General features: G+C 35.9%; 1 protein-coding gene across 4 annotated transcripts in view; it reads right to left on the bottom strand.

The window, feature by feature from the left end:
- The window catches only part of SLC38A6 (solute carrier family 38 member 6), a 68,024-nt gene that overhangs the window by 33,866 nt on the left and 9,478 nt on the right, over positions 1-24,680 (bottom strand). For 3 of the 4 annotated variants that reach the window (XM_061156930.1, XM_061156932.1, XM_061156931.1), the window contains exons 4-5: positions 14,743-14,795; positions 11,558-11,597 (exon numbers count right to left, since the gene is read on the bottom strand). In XM_061156930.1, coding sequence (XP_061012913.1) covers positions 11,558-11,597; positions 14,743-14,795 — 93 coding nt within the window. Of the gene's footprint in view, positions 1-11,557; positions 11,598-14,742; positions 14,796-20,715; positions 20,789-24,680 lie in introns of all 4 variants that reach the window. The other variant, XM_061156933.1, reaches the window with a different exon arrangement.

Here is a 24,680-nt window from a genome sequence, read left to right on the forward strand (position 1 = left end):
AGAAACAAAATTTTGCTTGTGTGTGTGCATGCGTATGTGAGTGCTCAGTCATATCTGACTCTGTGACCCCATGGACTGTAGCCCACCGAGCTCCTCTGTCTATGGAAACTTCCCAGGCAAGAATACTGGAATGGGTTGTTATTTCCTAGTCCAGGGGATCTTCCCATGAAGCTAGAAAAAAACTCCCAGTACAAGGCATTAGAGACTAGTTTAGCAACAATTGATATAGAAATAGAAATAAGTATAGCTAATAAATCTAATTATTTGTTCTTGCTTATTAGAGACAGACCTCCCCCTAGTAGTCTCACTTCTTCTCTTTCTCTTCTACGGTCTTTCCATGCACACTTTGGACTCATGTTATTATAAAACAATAGCAAAATGTAAATTGAGTTACATTTTAAATTGCTCTCCAAAACAGATTAGAAAAGATTCAATTTAAATTATTAAGCACATTAAAGGGACAAAACTTACAATTATTATTCTGTTTTATTAACAGGGCTCCTTTATATTATGTAAACAAAACCCAAAGTTAGCAATATTTCTCACATTCTATCAGACAGGATCCAAGAAATAACCATCTTTTACAGCATTTTAATAATGATCCTATTTCTGGTGTAGCTATAAAAAAAAAACCTCACATCTTATAAACTTTCCATCCCACACTGGGAAATGTTTTCATATGGTTACAGAATAGAGAACTCATTTATATGTAAATACTTGAGCTTAAACTTAAATGCTTAAGTAACGTACAGAAACCCAGATGATTTGGAGTCAGTTTAACAGAGTAATAATCTCTGTTTCCCCTAGAGATTAAGTATATATTTAAAAAGAGCCAACAAGAATATGTCCATGAAGAATAGAGAGCACTCTGTGTGCATGTTAATTTTATTACTTATTTATATTTCAGGAAACATTTCACTTTCTCCTTGGACCTACAAAAACCAAGAACATAAATGAATGCCAAGTCTGAATGGCAAAAATCTGAGGAAAAACTGATTGAAAAGCTCAAAGAGTTTAAAAAAAGGAATGTATATTTTTCACTAAACAAATTTAAAAGTAGCTGAGCTTCACAATTATTACAGTGCTGCATGACTGCTCAACCCTGGGGGGGAAGAGGTTATATACTAGTTTGTGTATAAGTTTATATGAAGATAGGCAATACTTACACATACAAACACATACACTCTCATTTTTTTAAAAAATAAAACAACATGTACCTATGGCAAAGTAAAATTTAGAACAGTTAATGGCCACTTCTCTTCAGTGAAAATACACATATTCATACTTTCCAGTTTATGACTTTTTTTTTCCCAGCAGAAGTACAGCTGTTGAAATAAAGCCTTTTAGTCAGCAGAAGTACAGTACATTTCTTCAAATGCTTTGTTAGTTACGGGACATCACAATTAATTGTATGTGGAAAGATATTCTAAGTCATTCATATTCTCATATGGAAAAATGCTACCAGTTTGGTACAGAACAGAAGGAAGGTTTAGATTAACCTTCTCTAGTCAAGAATTTGGGGGTCTTTGTTTGCAATACTTTATCTATTCCAAAGAATCATACACATATGGTGTGATGATGAAAATCATGAACTGAATTTTCTGAAACTGGCCTAGGGCTACTTAAATATATCTTGCAAGAAAAAAAAAGACAAAAGTACCTTTTAAACAAGGAATGCAGACTTCCTACATAGTGTAATTTATTATCTGTCCATCAGTCTTTCTTGCTTGGATTAATCCAATACCACATGCTTTACTAAGGTTTCAGACATTCATCTCTTTCAGCAATTTTCTATTATTTCTTTTAGATCTTTAGTTGTAAAAAGCTTCAATGAATATGAGATCCTATTTCTTCCTAATATACAATCTGTCATTCTTCCCAGAATTTCTATTAGCCCCTGGCTAATCATTTGATCACGTTTATCCTCTGTTGTAGCCTTAACTCTTTGGTTTTCAAATGGGAGTCCTATTTCATTAGATTCCAGTCTAGAGAATCATGTATATTTCAAGAAATATGAACTCATCAAACATATGCTTCTCTCTCAAAAAGAGTCTCAGTATACAAGATATAAATATAACAAAACATGTAAAATATTGCTCCTTTCTTAGAGAATGCTGGTATTTGTTTTAAGAGCTACAAAACCACAGAGCTCATGTGGGGGAAAAACTGATGAAACAAAGAAAGATGCCTCTTTTCACTGTATAGATTATTTCTTCCTAACCACAAGTAAACTTGCATGCAAGGACTGGCACCTTAACATATTACAAATATACATTAAGTTAGGAGTACATCTTAATTAGATTTACATAAAAAGAATAATCAGCTCAATAAAATAAAGTGGAAAAGCTTCAACAATATAAAATCAATAGGAATGCTTATGTATCCATTGTTTTTTCCAGTGGCTTCTCTGATAGCTCAGTTGGTAAAGAATCCGCCTGCATCGCAGGAAGGTTCACTAACTCCAAAAGTTGCCTGCCACACCTTTCATCTCATGTGTTCTATTAATAGCATAAGGAAGTATTTAAGGACTTATCTTACAGACAGGTCATAAGCAAGGATTGTAAATGATTTTTGCTGACATCGATACACAGTATGGACTCCTAATAGGACACACACCATGTTGTCCTCTAAATAACAGCTGCAGCAGGGTCATCCACAATAGCCATGGTTATAGTTAAGTGGTTCCGGCATCCATACCGCCAAAGCCAGAATTAGGGCTAGAAGACATACCTTAGTGACAGGTATTCAGCCATGATAAATCATGTAGTTTCACCACATTAACTAAATAGCTATTCTTTTCTCCCTCATTTTAAACCTATCTAATAGAACTCATTTAATAGAAACCGCCCTTGGAAGGAAATAAAAACTCTGTCAACTTAATCAAAACACAGGAGTTGAAAGTATTTTATACAAACCATGAGGAGAAGCAACTGTACATTAAGAAAAGACTAAAATAGGGTAAAATTTGATTAGGCAACAGCAAGTGGTAAGGTATTAATATTGGTTGATCTAATCATAAAGAGAAACACATGAGTTGGGAGCATGGAGGCTGGGGGGAGAGATGTCAAAAACACAAAAAGGGAAAGTGCTCTCGAAGAGGAGAGTTACAAGAAGAGCGAACACTGGGGCGGGGGCTTAGGATGCCTATTCCAAGTGATTTACAGGTTACTTTCTTCTTTAAATTTATTTGTTCACCACAAACCTGTGAGGCAGATATTCTTTATTTCACAGATGAGGAAATGGAGACTCGGAGAGTTAACTTGCCCAAGATAGTGATGGTGGAAACAGCCCATCTGGCTTGAGAAATCTACTCTATTAACTGTTACGCTATGAGAAAGTGCAGAGAAGCAAAGTGAAGAAGAAATCCACCACAGCAAAGAAAAATAAGAAAGGTTTACCAAAAGGACCACTCCCCAGAATTATTCTTTTTCATCACCATTTAAACAATAAATTGTTTCTGAATGCGGAGTTTCACAGTTGTGTTCAAAGAAAACAAAGAATTTTTGTAATACAGAACCTAAGTTAGAAGCGCTAGAAACACTTAAAATGTTCGTTTCGCTTTGACCTGTATTTTCATTTCAGTTTTATAGCTGGTTTGGTAAAGTGATTAGTCAACATGCCTCAGACAAGCTAAAGAATCTCATGATAGGACTCTACTGGATTTACCACAATGACTCTATTTTATCTACAGCTATCATTGTAGTTCAGAAGAGAAAGTTTCCTATTCTCACATATCTGAGATATTAACACTACCCTGAAATTGAAAAAATAAAAAATAAAAATCAACCCCTCTTCCCACAAACCCTGTTCTCTCATAGGCTACTTTTCCTAGCACTCCTCAAAAAAAAGCAAAAGAAAGAAGACAAATTGGAGTTTGGAGATTTCAACTGGAGTTTGGACCCAAGAAACCATTAGTTTACAAAAAATAATTATCCTTTTTGTTAAACATTTAAAATACACATATGAAGGTTAGATTGCACAGCTCTATTTTTAAGACAGAATTAGGTTTTTCAGCACTTGGAAAAAGTTCAGCAACTTCTTCAAGGATTAGTCAGCCGGTTCTACACGGATGAACTGCGGGAGGAAATAACAAGTTTGCCTTTCCTTCTAAAAGAGATTCAGTTTTACTTCAAACATGTTTTCAGTCATGGATAGCAACTGGCTTATTCTATTCAATGTGTCTTATTAACCTGGCGTTCCTACTAAATGTCCAAATGCCACTGAAAGGCTATCCCTGCTCAACACGGGGCACAACAGAATCTCTTTTTTAAAAAGGATTTAAAAACAATTTTGAAAACAAGGTCATTTCCCTACTTAGTGTACAAATGGAAATCAAAAATATATGGAGGAACTTTTCCCTTCCATAACCCTAGGAAAATATACATCTTTGTTTTACCATCTATCAAGATCTTAAACTTGAATAAAAACTGACCAGAATATTTACTCTCCTGAAAACCTTATAATTAAACTTCAACAAAACTTTTTATTAAGAAATACATTATTTTCAAAAACACTTTTAAAGTGACATGTAACCAGTAAATTTTGTCAGGAAGGACTTTTGAGAAAGATTCCCCCTCCAAATTTCCTCTATTTCTCCTCTAAGACAGCTTTCCAGAATTTCTGGACAATACTATTCAGGCCTCAAAAAAGACTACGGATGAGCTGACCAGCAGATGGCATTGTAACAGCACGCCCAATCCGTTTCCCAGGTGATAGTACAAACTAGTACTTCTGAGGCTTCCGTGTCTTACCAAAACAAAATAGCAACAAGTTTTTTTTTTCAGGAATAAAGTAAAGCCAAATAGTTTCTAATTTAATATTACATCACAATTTTGAAAAATACTGAGAATTTGGCATTTTTATAATTCTCAACTAAGAATGATCTTATTTATACCTTTCTGGTCATGCGACTTAGAAACTGTGCCCCTTGGCCACATAAAAGGGCTCTGAGTTTCTCTTAAAGTTTAGATTCCCAAACCGAGGTGTTAATCAAGGCTGCCAGAGTAGATCTGTGCATTCTCTGTCAGTCTGGAAAATCTGGGTCATTATGGCAATTTCAGCAGGTTTCAGTAAATCTACTAATATTTAGGGTTCTCCTTTCACAATATGCAGCAGTGATTCAATCTTTATTTTCTTTTAAAGAACTAAGGAAAGAATATGCTATCAACAGTGGTCCTTCATATTTCAGAAAAGCAAAATAAGAATTTAACATACTCCTAGGAGCCACTCTCCTTGAGTTTTGAGTTGGGCAAGAGACGAGATCAGAAACATCAATTACCTTCACTTTTACCACATACTCATCAGAGTTAATAGGACTTTCTCTTAGCTTAAGTAAAGATGATTTGAGTTTCCTGCTTGATTTCTAGGATATTTTAGCTAACTGAGTGGTCTATCGCAAACCTAATGCAAATGCAAACACATATGGAACTAACTACTTACCTTGGCTTTTGGGAAAGGACTCTCATAATCCAACAAAATTAGAGGAACTCTATGGAAACCTGTACTTATTTGCTATTACAGTTCTTAATCCTTTTGCTTATAGTCCACTAAATTCAAGCCCTCAGCCAGAGTTCTCTTCCCTGTAACAGCATTAAATATTAAAACTTCCAGATGCTTCTTTTCTGACTTTGTGTCTAAGCGACGACTCTCGGCAAATGTCCCTCTGGTGCCTGAGGCACTAGGCAGCTGGGGGCTCTCTCTGGCTCTGGTCTCTTTTGGGACCCCAATTCATCAGTGTTGGGAATCAATCAGGAATTGCTTCTAAGAAGTATTTTACCATGTGGCTTTCCATTTTCTAAAGGTAACAGTTTCCATAATCCTAAGAATAAGAGTACTAAATTTAATGTCACTTTTTTTTTCTATCATAAAGTTCAGAGATTTTTCAAAGACAGTAGATTTTTCCAATCTATTTGTTAGACCACACTAGTTCCCTGTGACTAACACTTGGTGTGTGATTGATATTGGAGAAAAAAAGACTTTCTGTGAAGTTCTGACAGTAGATTCTTCCCTAAAGAAACCATATGCTCACTTATGCATTCTGTGTGGTCTTCTCTTCCCAGTTGATCTTCCTTTTAAAGGAGTTCCAAGCCAGGTTGCTGGCTTTTCCTTTTCTTCCTCCTCCTCTTATTCCTTACTTTCTTCCTATAATAAGTAAGACTTACTAAACACCTAGTGCTAGGTACTTAAAAACCCAAATGAATGAACAAGTTACTTATAGATATGGAATACAAAGATGTAGGGGATAAACTGAGTCTTACTGAAAGATTCACAGAACAAATATTGATTAAGGAAAATTTTGCTTGATCTATGATCATCTTGCTTCTAAAGGCCCTGTTTCCTTTTCTCATAGATTCATCAGGGAAATAGAATCTCAAGAAAACTGAGAAATGTTTAAATGTTACAAAGAATAAAAGAGTCAGGAAGCATTAATCTGAGATGTGATTACCTAACACAAAAGTAGATTTTAAAATACTTTATTTTCTATTTTACATGAATAAGATCTAACTTTCCTCAATATTTTCAACCTTTTATTTTTCATATAATTCTAAACACTATGGACATTCAATTTCTTTCCATCATTTATATGGTATATAAAATTGTCTCTTTGAGGCAAAATCTTGGGTTTTTAAATAGATTTTAAAAATTGTCTCATTCATTCAACAAATATTATTTATTGAGTTCCTCTACCAGAAACTAGGTCAAGTTAGGAAAACGAATGAAAACAAATAGTTCCTGTCCCCAAGGAGTTTTTAAAATCCTCAACATTTAATCTTTTCATAGCTTTTCAACATTTACTAAATCAGAGAAGAAAAAACAAAGCCCTTTAGAAGCAGACAAAGTGAGATTTGAGTCCTGGCTTTATTAAGGGGTAAAGGTAAGCAAGTCACTTATCCCCTCTGAGCACTGATCTCATCCTCTGTAAAATGAGGATAATATCATCCACCCTGAAGTGTTGCTGTAAGTATAGAGTGTCAAGTATAGGCCTGACTTAAAGATAATCTATTATATTATTTCTCATTTCTAAATAATCACTGAAAAACTCTGACCACTTATATTAATAATGAATATCCCATCCTTCCAAAAATGCTATCTGAACTATATTATATATACAGGTAGGCATGCAAGAGATGCGAACATTTAACCTGTTCATATCATATCATATGATAACAGATTATCATATCATAACCTGTTCATATCATCTTATAAATATCCAATGTATCTCCAATTAATAAAAAGTCAAAATCCTTTTGGAAGAAATAACATCAATTAAGTCATATGTACAACGTTAAAGAGCCTCCCAAATAAGTATGCCATTTTTTCTCAAGCATATGTGGCTTAGTAACTGTGAAGGGCTTCCACAGACCCAACTTAGGTTAATCAAGAAACTACTTATTAAGTCTGGAGTCCCTAGACTAACCTCAGAGGCTCGGCGGCTGCCATAAAGGGTAGTTCTAAGAACTGAGACTCTCCTTTCTGAAAAAGAACAGCTCCATGAAAGTTTTTAGAGCAATAGTGGCTGACTTGTTAAAGATACTAAGAAAAGAGCAAATCATCTTTTGAACCAAGTATAACTCTTCCATGAAACTTTCCTGCAATAAATAGGCACCTGACTTCCAACCCAGTGTTCTGCTCACAACAGCAAGCTTCCAATTCTATTCTAATAAAGGAATGGTTTACGCATGCTAAGACAAAAGAAAAACAGCTTTGAAAATATGTTTCAGTTATTACTTAGTGGGCTCTCAATAAATAAAATTTTAGACAATATGAAGAAAATCACAAGGATATTATTCTAAAACTAAATAAGCATTACCAGCATACTGAATTGGAGGGACACAAAAAATTTCTGTGACTGCTTTTAAGTGACTTTTTAAAAAAAAGTTTCTAAAACAAAGCAAGAAAATCAACAAACTTAGAGCTGAAAGAATTGATGATTTATCTGCCACCAAATGTGGGAATCCAATCCCAATCCCAATCCAATCCCAAAGAAAGGCAATGCCAAAGAATGTTCAAACTACGGCACAATTGCACTCATCTCACATGCTAGTTAAGTAATGCTCAAAATCCTCCAAGCCAGGCTTTAACAGTAAGTGAACCATGAACTTCCAGATGTTCAAGCTGGATTTAGAAAAGGCAGAGGAACCAGAGATCAAATTGCCAACATCCGTTGGATCATCGAAAAAGCAAGAGAGTTACAGAAAAATATCTATTTCTGCTTTATTGACTATGTCAAAGCCTTTGACTGTGTGGATCACAACAAAATGTGGAAATGTCTTAAAAGAGATGGGAATACCAGACCACCTGACCTGCCTCCTAAGAAATCTGTATGCAGGTCAGGAAGCAGCAGTTAGAACTGGACATGGAACAACAGACTGGTTCCAAATCAGGAAAGGAGAATGCCAAGGCTGTATATTGTCACCCTGCTTATTTAACGTATATGCAGAGTACATTATGCAAAATGCCGGGCTCGATTAAGCACAAGCTGGAATCAAGATTGCCGGGAGAACTATTAATAGCCTCAGATATGCAGATGACCCCTCTTATGGCAGAAAGTGAAGAAAAACTAAAGAGCCTCTTGATGAAAGTGAAAGAGGAGAGTGAAAACGTTGGCTTAAAACTCAACAGTCAGAAAACTAAGATCATGGCATACGGTCCCATCACTTCATGGGAAGTAGATGGGGAGACAATGGAAACAATGAGAGACTTTATTTTGGGGGGCTTCAAAATCACTGCAAATGGTGACTGCAGCCATGAAATTAAAAGATGTTTGCTTCCTTGGAAGACAAGCTATGACCAACCTAGACAGCATATTAAAAAGTAGAGACATTACTTTACCAACAAAGGTCCATCTAGTCAAAGCTATGGCTTTTCCAGTAGTCGTGTATGGATCTGAGAGTTGGACTGTAAAGAAAGCTGAGCACCAAAGAATTGATGCTTTTGAACCGTGGTGTTGGAGAAGACTCTTGAGAGTCCCTTGGACAGCAAGGAGATCAAACCAGTCAATCCTAAAGGAAATCAGTCCTGAATATTCATTGGAAGGACTGATGCTGAAGCTGAAACTCCAATACTCTGGCTACCTGATGTGAAGAACTGACTCACTGGAAAAGAGCCTGATGCTGGGAAAGATTGAAGGTGGGAAGAGAAGGGGACAACAGAGGATGAGATGGTTGGATGGCATCACCGACATGAAGGATATGAGTCTGAGTAGGCTCCAGGAGTTGGTGATGGACAGTCAAGCCTGGTGTGTTGCAGTCCATGGGGTCACAAAGAATTGGACACAACTGAGTGACTGAACTGAAATGCAGAAATTCTTTCTAGAATATTCTGACAACCAGCTCTGTTTGAATTTTTTCAGGAATACCAGAGCTTTTTCAAAGGAGCATAGGACATCTCCATTATCACAAACCTTAGTATTTCAAATGAAACCAAACCAGCTTCACTACAGTGATTTCTACCCATTAGAACCAGTTCTGCCCTTCAGAACAATACTAAATTACTCTAATATCTTTCCATGTTTCATGTTCAGCTTTTCAAATATTTAAAGCTAGTGATCAGTCTAGATGTCCCCTTTGGTCTTCTTCTTGATAAATACAGTTAGAATATTACAAAGTACTTGCAAATAGCACATACAAATTATATTCAGCTAATATTTAGTTGAAAAAAAGGTTTATCAAGTCCCAAATATTGTGCTAGGTTCCGGGAGTACAAAAAAAAATGAGACTAATACTTGACTAGAGGAGCTGATAATAATAGTGGGGGAAGAAAGCATATACAGAGGTAACTTCGACCTAATAACAGCAAGTGCTAAAAGAGTCAGGAACAATAACAGCTGCATACCAGCTTAGAGGACAAGGAAGAGATCAGGGTGAAGGATACTGAGAATACAGCAGCAGGCATTTAACATAGTCACAAATTTAGATCGAAATTCCTGAGCTGAAAATTCTACATAAAATACAAACTGTGATTGATGGTTCTTAGTAATCATACAGAGGGGCTTCCCTGGTTGTTCAGTGGTAAAGAATTCACCTGCCAATGCAAGAGACATGGGTTCGATCTCAGGGTCAGGAAGATCCCCTGGAGAAGGAAATGGCAACTCAGTACTCTTTTCTGGGAAATTCCATGGACAGAGGAGCCTGGCAGGCCACAATCCATGGGGTCACAAAAGAGTTGGACACAATTTAGTGACTAAACAACAACAATCATAGAGAGAGGAAAATAAGGGATTATTTTCACATTAGCAACATTACCAGTACATATTTAAGCATACTAGCTAAAATAAAATATTCCAAAGTAGATCTTAAAGTCATGGCATTTTCTAGATTCATTAGGGAAAAGACAGTTTACTGACTTCTAATGTGAAGAGTAAAGTAGGTGTGTTAAAAAAGAAATTATTTGGTATGACATCCAAGAAAGCATTCTTCTTCAATTATTATGTGTGTGTGTATATATATATATATGTACATATATATGTATATTGCCCTGAAAATTCAAAGAATTAAAACATGAATGTTCAGGATTTCCAAAACAAGGGCAAATACAATTTATTGCTGGAATGCTAATTTTTTCCTTGATGAAGAAATTCATTAAAGATGGAATTTTGTTGAACTTAATTAAATGTGGAATTTTGCTGAACTTAACGTAAACTGAAATACTAATAGCTCAGATCTCTTGAGTATCAGTTAAATTTTCTTAAAGCTATCATCTTCAAATTATTTTGAACTGTCACACATAACAAATAAGATTAAAATTTCCTCTGACCATACAATCTTGTGAAAGATCCAAAGTGCATATTAACTGTGTATTTAACTTTACCCTAAAAACATTTATTTAGCACTCCAGTCAATGGTAAAAGAAAATTAAGACATTGTTCAGCATGATGTAACTTCTTTACAACATATACAAACATGATTCCCACAGGATTTTGGATTTAAATGTTTAATACATTTAGTCAATAATGATCAATAATTAACTTAACAGTACTTTTTGTTTCTGTAGTTCTTGATACCAGATCATTTTTTTTAATGGGAAAATAGGGAATTCCAAAAAATGTGAGAATACTTTTCATTTGTCTCAAGCTTGTTTATTTTGTACTCCACATGGTCATTTTTGATTTCATGCTTACAAAAGGAGATTGCCTTTCTACACATGACTGTTCACAGCCATGGAACATCCCTCCTTCTAAAGCAGTATACATACAGCGGGTGATCAGGACAAAAATGGAGGGGAACTACTCCAGAATCACCTGGAGAGTTTTCCCAAGCTGTACCTCATCACTACCACAACTACAGAAAGCAGTGCTTCAGAGGTGTGTCACAGACGTAATAACAAGACTGAAAGCAAGGGTTTAGCTGCAGCTGAATTTAGAAGCTATTGTCCTACAAGGGCTGCTACAAAGGATCTTTTAAAAAAAGAAAGACTAATAGGTTAACACACAGGGCTTCTGAGATACCTATGTCTACAGAGGTTTAGGTTCCCGGCTGGACCTGTAGCAAGCAAGAAACCAAAGGAGGAAATCATTTCCACCACGTCTAGGCATAAGCGTGCACTTTCAATTGCTTACCTCCAATGTTCTGAATTATTATGGTGCTTGCCACCATCACCTATAAAAGAACAAATGTATTCAGAAGATGAAAGGGGAAATAATATAAAAGGATTGGTATTTTATTAAAATCCAATAACTATTACTTAAAAACAGATGCAGAAATTGAGGGAAGAGAAACTGAAAAGAACATATTCTGCCAGCCATTTGTAATATATAAAACTAATAATCATCACATAAAAAGCCTTTCTTTAATAGTTCCATGGTTACTATAAAGCACACTTTTGAAAGTTTCCTTGGCAGCCATTTTTAAAACAGTTAAAAGTGTTAAAAAGCTAGGGAATCAACGGTTATCAAAGTACCAAAGAATTGAAATTGAATCTATTTGGTCTCCTTTTTTTTATTTGGTTTTTTTTTTTTTTTAACTGGTTATATCACATTGCTTTGCTAGGCATACTGAGACAGGTTGAGGTGTGTTGTGCGAATGCTGTTTTATATAAAAGGAAACATAACCTTCAGAGTGTATCAGCTTGGCAAACACCAAGCCTTGAACATGGGAGCCTTGTTGCAGGGATAAATAAATTCTAGAGCAGAAAACTCTAGAGCCCACATATCTGAAAACCGAAGCATTTCAAACTCAGTAACATGCAGTGGGCTGAGTATAAGACAATAGGAGGTAGTGAAGACTGTAATATATTGGAGAATTTCTCCTCTTTCGAAATGGGGCAGCTGTTATGCAGTTCTGGCCAGTTGCTGACATGTGAGAATGTGAATCCAATGTAGCTGGATCTTCTGATTTTTCAAGGAAAGTCAGAAACTGAATTCTTTCAAAATGTCATAACTCTTGGTTGGCAATCAGCTAAAAATAAAAAAAGATTTGAGCCAAGCAAAACACGCCTGAGGACTAAGTTCAGCCTGCAGGCCTGCTAACTTGTGATCTTTGATGGGATTCCTGGGAAATATAAGACAGCACTTTATCCATTCTTGGTCATCAGATGCACTCAGAAGAAATGATTAAACATTCTGCTTCCACTTGGGCCTTTCAATCACTTAAATCTTGGTGAATCTGTACCTCCAGTGTATATCTGGAGCTGACTAGCTATCTAAGATCATTCAGTCGTGCATGGACTGGGAAGAGATCACCCTTCTTCTAGGAATTCCATTTGCCTATCCTGGGAACAAACCAAGTTATCAAGACATAGAGGTCTTGAAAAGCAGGGCTAATGATAGAAACATCTGGCAAGATGTCTTTGAAGATATAATTGTCATTCTAACATTTTCCAGAAAAACCTTTACATGTCAACCCATTTAAAAATTAGTTCCAAAATGTCACTCACAGTCATTTGTGAAAAGACTTTTCTGAAATTTCTGTACACTGTCTTTCATATGCAATTGATATCTGTTGTCAATCACACATGAAATTTGGATTTTTCTATGAATATACTGCAAAAAGCAATAATATCAACGTATTGATGAGTTATTTTCCCATTTTCTGGCTCAATTGAAGCATTTTTGATCTAGAAAATCAATATATCTATCCATCTATCCATCTTTCTAGTGCCTAGTACAGTGCATGGCCACATGGTATTTGCTCAATAAATATTTGGCAAGTACATTAATCCATATAGACAATTAAAACATTTTTCTTAAAAAGTTCAAATCACTTCAAAAATATTTAATTTCAGAATAATGTTACCCTATCATATGTCATATCTATATTCATATAATATCTGGGAAGAAGGAAATAGGAAAGTTTCAAGCCACCTCTGGAAGTTGAGAGAAAATATTAAACAAACAAACAAATAACTCTTCATTTATAGTATTCTCCGTCTGTGTATCCACCTGCTAAGAACTGTGTGCATACACTAAAATGGTAATGCAGCTACTTGAGAGTATAGGAAGAGGGAACTCTCAATAATCCATGTTCTTGTAGACTCTGCTGCTGTCCAAGGAATGAAGGAAATACTAACGTGAAATAACAGTGATGATGCTCGGTCATGTTCATAGATTGTATTAAATTAATTAGAGTTTTCTCATATAAATAACATTTCCTTCTTCTCCCTTGGTTAAACTGGATGCAGGAAATTGATCCTAATTATAACAAATATACTGATCTTCAAGAAAAATTGTTAGCAAGGATGATTAACAACAATCTTTACCCTCAAAAGTAACATAGTCTCCGTTTAGTTCAAATTTCAGGCTATAAGGATCCAAACCATGAGATGATATAACATGATTTAAATATTCTCTTTTGCACTTTAAATACAAAGTTAATTTGAATGCAAATACACATCTCCCGCCCCTCATTACATAGCTGTATCTTTTCTCCTCTCAGACTTAATTCTTAAAAGTTAGTTCAGCCATCAACAAAATAGTATCCTTTTAGTTTAAAAATAAACAAAAAACACAAACAACAGATTTACAAAATGAAAAGAAAAAGCTCTGTTTGGAATCAACATAAAAATGGGTTTTAGAAGTATGATAGCTCTTCAGAAATAAAAAATAATTATTAAAACACTAACAATAATATTTAACTCCAGATTATCTGTGGAAGAAGACAGGTAATTAGTTTAACTAAACTACTTTAGCATGCCCACAGCAAATGAATGCCCCATAAATACTGTTGTTATTTCTCTTATCCTGGGGAGGAAAAGTAATAGATTTTGAGTCTGGAGTCCTATGGTTCCATACTGGCTTAAGTAATTGTAGACAAACAGGCCCCTTCCCTTCTCTGGGCCTTAATTTCCTCACTTACAAAGGAAGGATCATCTTTTAGTACTATTCAGTTCTTAAATGACATGATTTTCTAATTATCAATTTTATAAACATGCTATAAGATTAATTCTATGCATCTGTCTTCTTCAGTCTTCATGATAATTCAAACATAATCTAATCAAAATTAATTACAAAATGTTAAAACAGGCCAGTGTTACTGATTTAAAATTTTAAGTCACTGCCCTCCTTTGTTAGAGTAAAAAACACAAAAAAATTTAAGTGTTGAATTATATTTATCATTGCATTTTTAGGAAGGTCATAGAGATTTCTTCTTTTCTTCCTGCTCCCATCATTCCCTTTCTTCACTTTAGTTTCCTTTTATTCCCTTAATTTCTTCCTCCTATATATACTTGTCTTTTCTAACTGGAAATGGAAGGGAAAAACTGCCTTTCAGGATTTTGAATACAGCAGGGAGAAAAAAAAAAAATTACCTTTCCAGGTAATCCAAATGCAAAGAGTCCAAGATCTTCATAAGACGTCACAGCTGTTGAGAGAAATTATAATTGTTATTTTTACACAATACTATTAAATTTAAAGCAGAAGTACTGATGGGGGAAGTTGAAAACTTATGATGCATAAAGATAATGTCCTCTTATAGCGCTTAGCAGTTCCCAAGGTTGTCTAACTACCCAGGTTGCATTAATTCAAATAATAATTACTCAAGAACAAGCCACTTCTCACTGAACAGCACTCACAGACTACATTGTCCAAATACAAATTTTCATTGACAAGTTTCTAAAAACTGTCTATGTAAATAAAGCTTAATAAAGTATAAAAGCTATATCATACTTTCAGAGACATTCACTTTTCCAGGCTACCTAGGATATAATGTATTCAGATGGAAACAATACCTTCATCCTGTGATAAGGGAATATATTTTCTTTCTCATCATAGAGAGTATGAAATTATATTTTCATTCCACATGTTCTAGAAGTGTGATCACAGAAAAGATGAAAATTAAATGGCCCATAAAAGAACCAAATTTGTCCTTAAATGGAAGTTTCATCTTAAAATTAGTGATACCAGAGGTAAAAATAAGAGAATTAAAAATGTTTATATAGTCCTAAACCAAAGCTGTGGTTTTTCCAGTAGTCATGTATGGATGTAAGAGTTGGACCATCAAGAAGGCTGAGTGTCAAAAATTGATGCTTTCAAATTGCAGTGCTAGAGAAGACTCGAGAGAGTCCCTTGGACAACAAGGAGATCAAACCAGTGAATCCCAAAGGAAATCAACCCTGAATATTCATTGGAAGGACTGAAGCTGAAGCTCCAATACTTTGGCCACCTGATGTAAACAGCCGACTTATTGGAAAAGACCCTGATGCTGAGAAAGATTGAGGGCAAGAGGAGAAGGGGTGGCAACGAATGAGATGACTAGATAGCACTACTAACTCAATGCACACAGATGTGAGCAAACTCTGTGAGATAGTGAAGGACAGGGAAGCCTGGCGTGCTACAGTTAGTTCATGGGGTTGAGGAAGTCAGACACAACTTAGTGGCTGAACAACAAAGTTTGAGAAGTCCTTAACTTTATAGTGTTTATGCCATAAAAAAGGCAGGTTAGCAGATACTAAGACTTAACAATAGCAACACACTCTCAAGATATATATGGGTTTCTTTAAGCTATCACTATATTAACAAAAAACTCCTGTATACTTTCATCTTTTAGCACTGTTTAGCTCTAAAGTGACACGATCTTCTAATCAATTTTTTAAACATGCTATAAGGTGAACAAATTTCATCAAGTATGAAAACATTTTGAAAACATTTTGAAAACCATATGTGGTCTTTACATGTTATAACTACAAAGTTAGAAAGAAAACAGTGAAATGCTTAAAAAAATGTTTTACTTAAGAACAAAAATTTTTAACATTTTTTTATTATCAGGGTTGATCAAAGAATTTAGAGCTTTTTGCGTGACATACTTATTTTTCATTTAAAAAAATTTTTATTTAACATTTTAATTTTTTTAGCGGGGTCATGTGGCATGAAGGATCTTAGCTCCCTGACCAGGGATCAAAGCATTGCCCCCTGCATTGGGAACACGGAGTATTAACCACTGGACCACAGGGGAAGTCCCAGACACAGCTATTTTTTTAAAATGTATTTACACACAGCTCAACAGTGGGCAAGGACAATTTAATTTGGAATTTGGAATATATAATTTAATTACAAGTTGGAACCTTCATGCTTTAACAATGAAAGATTTCCTAGGATAATTTCCTAGGATAATCCTAGAGGGGCAGATTGTAGACATATTTTAAACATAAAAAAAAAAAAAAAAGTTAAATAACTGAGATCTGGAATTTTTTCCTCTACTTGAAATGCCCAAATTCTATTTTTCCAAATGCATATGTTCTAAAGTGAATGTCATCACAAAACTTAATAATTATTTCAACTAATAAATCTCTACAAGTTTGTTTCAAAGTTCCTAAACATAATTAAGTAATAATGTTATTTATAGGGATACAATTTTTTATATTTAACATTCCAAAGACTTGGTGTTATATATTCAACCAGAAAAAGCTCTAAATATTAGCTTCTAATTTGACACTGGGAAGGGAATTTTGTTACATACTATGTGTATGTGAACCAAATCTTCAGGAGGTCTCTGATTTGTCACTATGAAGCATGAGATTAAAGGAACATCATTGAAAATAAAAATAAAAAATAAAGGAACATCATTGTTCATTTTCAGCATCTCTCTTTCATATTACAGTTGAAAGTGTTATTTAAAAAAACTTTCCTTCCAAGGGCTTAAAGCAAGGAGGCTTTCAGTGTTATACATGGAAATACATCACATAACTTGCTTAAAAAATTGCCTATTTTGCATTAGTTTCTTTGTCAGGGAGCAAGTTATCAAGATAATACTCTTCAAAAAATGTGGCTAGGATTTGTTTCACTTTTAAATAGGAGAAAACAAGTATGGCAAGAATACTGAAGCAGGTTGCCATTTGCTACTCCAGGGGATCTTCTCAACTCAGGGATAGAACCCACTTCTCTTTGCATCTATTGCATTGGCAGGTGGATTCTTTACCACTGTGCCACTTAGAGAGCCCCATAAATTATATATTAGTAAACATGAAAAGCAAGTAACTTTTCATGAGAAGAAAAGGAGGAGAGGGTGGCAGGTATGGAGAGAGTAACATGAAAACATCCATTACCATACGTAAAATAGATAGCCAGTAAGAATTTGTTGTATGACTCAGAAAACTCAAATGGGGCTGGATGACAACCTAGAGGGGTGGGATGGGGAGGGAGGTGGGAGGGATGTTCAAGTGGGAGGGGACATGGGTAAACCTATGGCTGATTCACATTGATGTTTGGTAGAAACCAATGCAATACTGTAAAGCAATTATCCTTCTATTAAAAATAAATAAATAAATAAATGAAAATTTTTTTAAAAGCAAGTAACTTTGCTATAGGCAAAAATAATACTGAAATAATCCAAAAAGAACTGATATTTCAATTATCTAAATTTAAATAAATAAAACACTTAGTCTTAATCTTTAAATTAGAACATTACTCCAGAAAATATAACCACACTAACAGCTTAATGAAGATAGCTGTAACTGCAACTTCAGACAACAGTGGCATACATCTTAGCAATCTCAAATTAATTCTCTGTTATTTTCTAGTTTTTTAAAAATATCTCTAAATACAGCAGAGCCCCAAATTCAGAGTGAAAAAAGGTTTAGACTTTTAAACGGAGACTATTATGTTCAAATCCTAATTCTATTTTTCAAGTTAGCAGATCTGGCTAGTCATTCAGTTCCATAACTGTCATCTTACTTCTTTTATGTTGCAAAAATTAGAAGTACTTTTCCATGTCTGAGACATCATGAGTATGAATAATGACTTCTGGCCTAATATTGAGGCATTGCTAAAATAAAATATGTACATAGTCAGCCAAATGCTTTATCTCCATATTCACTTTTTAACAGTTTTTTGTATCATTTTGACACATAAACCAAAACAATAGTGAAATACTTTTAAAATTCTGTTCTATCATTTGGACAATTAAGTGTACATTGGAACTGACTTCAGAATGTAATCTCAACAATGAACCTTGAAAACATTTATAATATTTGACCCCTGGGAGCGTGCATCTTAGGAAATAAGGCTAAAATCAGAGAAATCACCGTATGCAAAAATACTCATTATGCATTATTATATTGAAAACAAAGAATACCTAAATGCTCAATGATGATAAGCTGGTTAAGTAAATTATGGTAGGTATATCTAGTAGAATAATGTGCAGCCATTAAAAGCTATGTTTATAATAAAATGAAAAATGTCAATATTAAGTGAAAAACAAAAGGTTTTATCAAATATGATTTATAAAGCAAAACATACGATCAGTATCTTAATACCTTATTTATAATGTTAAAGATGCTTTGAGAGCTATCAAAACAAGATATGGTAATGACCAGTCACGCTAATAGCAAATTCTTACAGAAGAGGAATAACATTAATTATGAAAATTATGAAATTAATTCAGCCTTTTACAGGAATTCAAACAAGCAATACTTGGCACAATCCTCTCTAAATAAATAACTGAAAGCAGTTACTAGCAATCTATTTTAGGAAATTAGTTTTTTATATTAAAGAAATCAATGCTATGTCTTTGAGGGGGCGGAAAGGCTGTAAATCTGAATCAAGTAAATTGGGAAAAATTTTCTTCTTTAATGTACCATCAAGGCACACTTTAGTGCTATTTTGGCTAGACCAAGAGTTTGGCCTCCACAGGAATCATTTGGAAAGCTGCTTCCCATGAAGCAGTGGAATATTTCCAGCTAGTTACTCCAGTGTTCTGTCTGCTTTGCATTTTTTCCTCAATGAAATAGGACAATTAATAAACTCTGGTTACAGTACAAAGCCCAAGTTTCAGCAGCGGCAATATTATCTTTGGAACTGGATTGAGGGACATGAGTTATTCAAATACAGTTCAACCCTCAGAAAGCAGGCCACTTGGAATGCACTCTTATTTTGAAATTCTTTTCTTTCTTGTGCTTTCCTTCATTTTCCTCCTGTCTTTTTTCTCCCTAATAGTGTCACGCAGGCCTTTCATTTATTGAATATCTCCTATGCAACTGTGCCACCACTTCTGATCTTTCTTAATGTGTATTTAAATATCAGTTTGCCAACTAAATGTGGCATGATTTTAGAGCACTCATAGTAAAAGAAAATAGAATCCAAGAGCACAAAGAACATACTCCTTTCAGGGTCACAGAAGTGAGATACCTGCAGGCACAGAGAAAGTTCTAGGGTCCCAACGTACCACGTGGTTCTTCAGTGAACTGGATTCACACGGTTATATCCTATAAATGCTATTCATTGGTTTTTCAACTTTAGACTCAATTTATTCATAAAACATTAATGACTTAAGATAGATTACAAAACAGAAAGTAAATACTGTCAATCTTGACAACATCAGGGTACAATAGAAGGACGACGGGAAATAGAGAACAGGGGAAAGCAGGCACAGTATATATACAAGTATATATATATGCAACGTAGCAGAGTAAAAAGACACCATCTAAGAAACAAAAACAAAACTTTAAATGTGTTGTTTAGAGTCACAAACAATCAGTAAAAGAATTATTGAATACAAACTAATGACAATTAGAAGGACTAGTGTACTCGAGCTAAATCCTCACCTTACATAATGAGGTGTCAACAAATAATATCTTAAATCAATAAATAACAGTAGAAGAATACCAGTTACACTTAGAAAGGTAACTCCCCCAAAGAAGTCAAAACAAAACTCTAAATGCTGTGAACTCTGGGAAACGGAACTAGAGGTGGGGAAAAATGGGCAGGAAAGTGTTCCAAGTCCTTCTGCATAAATGCAGACACACATATACACATGGCATGTACATCCACATCTGTGACTGTTATTACCTTGACAAAATGAAAAGAGGAGGTTCATTTAAAAATATGATTAATCCTGCAAAGACTTATACCCATCCTTCCCTGCAGCCCAGTAACAAAAGTTCAGTTCTGCTACAGGAAACATTCTGCCATGAAGGAAGACAGTACAAAGGGGTCATGACAAAAGCAGAGTGCACACACAATCTAGCTCAGGTTTTCTCCTCCTGCCACTACTGATATCTTGGACCTGGATGAGTGTTTGCAGAGGGGGCTGTTGTCTGCACTGTAGCAGGTTTAGCAGCATCCCTGGCCTCACGAGACGCCAGCAGCGCCTCACCCTGCCCACCAATTCTCAGCCTTGACAACCAGAAATGTCTTTGTGCTTAGTTGTTCAGTCAGGTCTGACTCTTTGCCACCCCGTGGACTGTAGCCCACCAGGCTCCTCTGTCCATGGGGATTCTCCAAGCAAGAATACTGGAGTGGGTTGCCATGCCCTCCTCCAGGGGATCTTCCCAAACCAGTGATCGAACCTAGGTCTCCCGCCTTGCACGTGGATTCTTTATTGTCTGAGCCACCAGGGTCTTCAGACGCTGCCACATGCTCCTAGGGGAGAAAAATCAAGGCAAGATGAGAACTACTTACCAGCAGAAAGGATAAGACAAGACCACCATTCACTGAAGATGGAGTCCCGTAATCAGCCCACTTAATTAATTGTGGGAATACTGAACTATGCTCATTAATCACAAGAAAAAGATACAAAATTATAAATAGTGTGGGCAGCTGTCATACCAAACAATAAACAAATACTGTGAGCACTGAGATAGGAAATAGGAATCTACTGTCTTTCAATCAGTTTCAGTCTCATTTGCTCTCACAATGAGAGCATCTCAGTGCTGAATGGGACCCTAAGGAGATCCAAAGCCTTCACATATGTAGGGGAAAAATAAAAGGCTCTCAACTTTATTGAGAAATAGTATCTTGGTGTCCAACATGTAACTTTGTACACTCTATTTTATAAACTATACAATAAATTTTCAAAGGTACTTCTGACATATGTAATTTCTGCCTGTGTATTAAATTTGGAACTTTTAAAATAGAATCCCTCTGTAGCTCTAATATATCCATCCATCATCACCCACATACCCAGCTTTTATTAAACACCCTCTGTTTGGTAGATGCTGAGAAAACAATGGCTAATGCTTTCAACACACACTAAAATTTCCAGGAATATAATTACTATGTTTGGTTTTGTTTGGAACTTTGCCAAAAACTGTTTCCCATTTAGAAAAATCATATCACTAACAGCGTTTATTTTGTTTTTGTTTCTCCTTTACTTTGCTATATGGCATTATATTAATTTTAAGTACTGTATTGGTTTCCTATGGCTGCGTAACAAAGTATCACAAATTTGGCGACTTAAAAGAGCAGAAATTTATTCTCTCATAATTCTAGAAGTCAGAAGGCCAGAATCAGTCTCACTGAGTCAGTATCAGGGTAGCAGAAAGGCCACAGTTTCTGTAGAGGCCCTAGAGGAAATCTGTTCCTTGCCTCTTCCAGCTTCCAGTGACAGCTGGCCTGACTTGATTTGGGCCAGATCACTCCCATCTCTGCCTCTGTGGTCATAATTGCCTTCTCCACTGTTGTCTGAGCGCTCTCTTTCTACCTGTGACCAGGTAACTGCACTGAGTCCACAAAATAGTCTGCCTCGCAAAGTCCCTTTTTTTGCCATCAGTGGTAACATTCACAGGGATTAGAATCTGGATGTGTTTTGGGGGCACCTTTACTTAGCGATGGACATGAGTTTGAGTAGGCTCCGGGAGTTGGTAATGGACAGGGAAGCAGCCTGGCATGCTGCAGTCCATGGGATCGCAAAGAGTTGGACACGACTGAGCAACTGAACCAAACTGAACTAATTTAGCCCACCACAAGTGGGTTATAATACCTAGAGGAATTCACTTCAGGTAATGAAGCATTTTGAATTTTTTTTAACAAAAAGAGGGTGCTGTGATGGATTTCAAATCACCACTCTAGCATGTTTCATTTTTAAAAAATGGGGAGGGCAAAGGGGTCATTTTACTCTTTATTTTCTCATTATTGCTAAAAAATAAAATCCTCATAAAAGAATTGTAACCGTTAGAAAGAAGAAGATGTATTCTCTTTCTCAGTGGGCTCTCAGAAGGACCAAACTTCTCTTTGGAAGCAACAACTGGTGAATCCTAGTATCTACTTTGACTCTTTTCCAACCACCTCAATTACTTCTCACTGCCTCAGCAAAAGTTCCAAAATCCTTAAGATCTGACCCTTGTCTATTTATTCAGTTTCATCTTCTTCTTTGTATCTTATGCATAAATAACAGTAAACTAGTTTTGGTATGGTGGGTAAAATATTCAGTATGTACCTTTGTATGTGCAGGAATATTCTCTCTTGCCTTGTCTATTGGTCAAATTCCTTTTTAGCTAGGTCCTCCCAATACTGGCTGACCCTCACCAACCCCCTCACCCCCCACTGAGACAAGGCAAAACATTCTCTCCTCTGAGCTATCATTATACCTTGCACATATTTAAATGATCACACTACATTATAAATCATTTGCTTATGTATTTGTCTCCCCTTCTAGATTATGAGCTTTTTTAAGAGAAGGAAGTAAGTCATTTATCTCTGTAATCCTCACAGATAAATGAGTATAGGATGAATGAGTGAGCCTCTATCCTGGGCCTCACTTCTAGGACCAGCCCATCTAATTTTACTTCAGAGTGCACATATCCAAAACTGAACTCATTTTTATTTTGAACTAGCATCTCCTGCTGTGTTCTTATGTCTATTAATGACACTATCATTAATCCAGTGACCTGTGTCAGAAATCTGGGAGATATCCTCAGACAGACCCTCCTCCACATTCAGTCTAACTTCCCCAAGTTTCTTAACTTGCTTTTTTCCCCTTTTATTCTCTTTGTTAATACCTTGCTTTAATCTTCCACTATTTGATTCTTAGACTTCTGTAACAGCCAGGTCTGACTGCTAATCTACTGCTAATCTAACAGTTAGTATGAATTAGAGCTAGACAGACAAATGAGAAAGGCATTCCCTTCAGGAAGAAGAAAAAGAAATGGATTTCTATCCTGAACAAAATCCTGAAGGCAAGCATGACCTGGAGAGCTGACTGCACCTTTGTGAAAAGAATTACTTCAACCTGCAGGTGGCTCTCAGACCTTCTGTTTGGCTGTTGTCCTGGAATTCCCTCCACTTCTCCCCTGTGCTGTGTGTGTGTAAGTTGCTCAGTCATGTCCAACTCTTTGCAACCCCATGGACTGTGGCCTACCAGGCTCCTCGGTCCATGGGATTCTCCAAGCAACAACACTGGAGTGGGTTGCCATTCCCTTCTGCGGGAGATCTTCCCAACCAGGGATTGAACAGGTGGGTTCTTGACTGTCTGATCCATCAGGGAGCTTCTTCCTTGTGCTGGATTCCCTAATTTTTTTGGTACTACCTAACTTTGGTAAGCTGAGCACCGAAGCGGAGCGCTGAAGAATTCATGCTTTTCAACTGTGGTGTTAGAGATGACTCCTGAGAGTCCTTTGGACAGCAAGGAGATCCAATCAGTCAATCCTAAAGGAAATCAGTCCTGAATATTCATTGGAAGGACTGATGCTGAAGCTGAAGCTCCAATACCCTGGCTACCTGATGTGAAGAACTGACTCACTGGAAAAGACCCTGATGCTGGGAAAGACTGAAGGCAGGAGGAGAAGGGGACGACAGAGGATGAGATGGTTAGATGGCATCACCATCAGGTTTGATGGACATGAGTCTGAGCAGGCTCTGGGAGTTGGTGATGGACAGGGAAGCCTGGTGTGCCACAGTCCATGGGGTTGCAAAGAGTTGGACACGACTGAGTGACTGAACTGAACTGAATGTTGGTAAATGGCATCCTCCATTGCTCATTACATAAGAGTGTATGGGAGATAATTTTTTTGAGTCTTTTATGTCATTATTCTCCCGGTACAATTAAATAATAGCTTGGCAAGATGTAGCATTCTATATTGAGATCATTTTCCTCAAGAATTCTGAAGGTATTGCTTTATAGTCTTCTTATTTATAGTTCTTCCTGGGAAGTCTTTCGTCACTATAGTTTTTGATTCTTTGCATAAGAATTTTTTGTTTCTCCTCTCTGAAGCTTTCAGTATAGTCTCTTTACAACTGTATTCCTAATTTTTCATAAAGATGCATCTTGATATGAATTCTTTTATAATTATTACACTGGTTACCTGGAAAAATTCTCTCAATCTGGAAACTAATTTCTTTCAGTTACAAAAACTTTGCTTGTATTATTTTGTTGATAATTTCCTATCATCTAATTGTTCTGTTTTTATGGAATTCCTATTATTTGCATGCTGAACCTCCTGGACTGATCCTCTCATTTTCTTATATTTTTTCTCCCATTTTCAAGCTCCTTGTCTTTTTATTTCCCCCCAGGAAATTTCCTTAACTCTTTCAACCC

Source organism: Dama dama, chromosome 12 (genome assembly GCF_033118175.1).
Source record: "Dama dama isolate Ldn47 chromosome 12, ASM3311817v1, whole genome shotgun sequence".
NCBI lineage: Eukaryota > Metazoa > Chordata > Mammalia > Artiodactyla > Cervidae > Dama > Dama dama.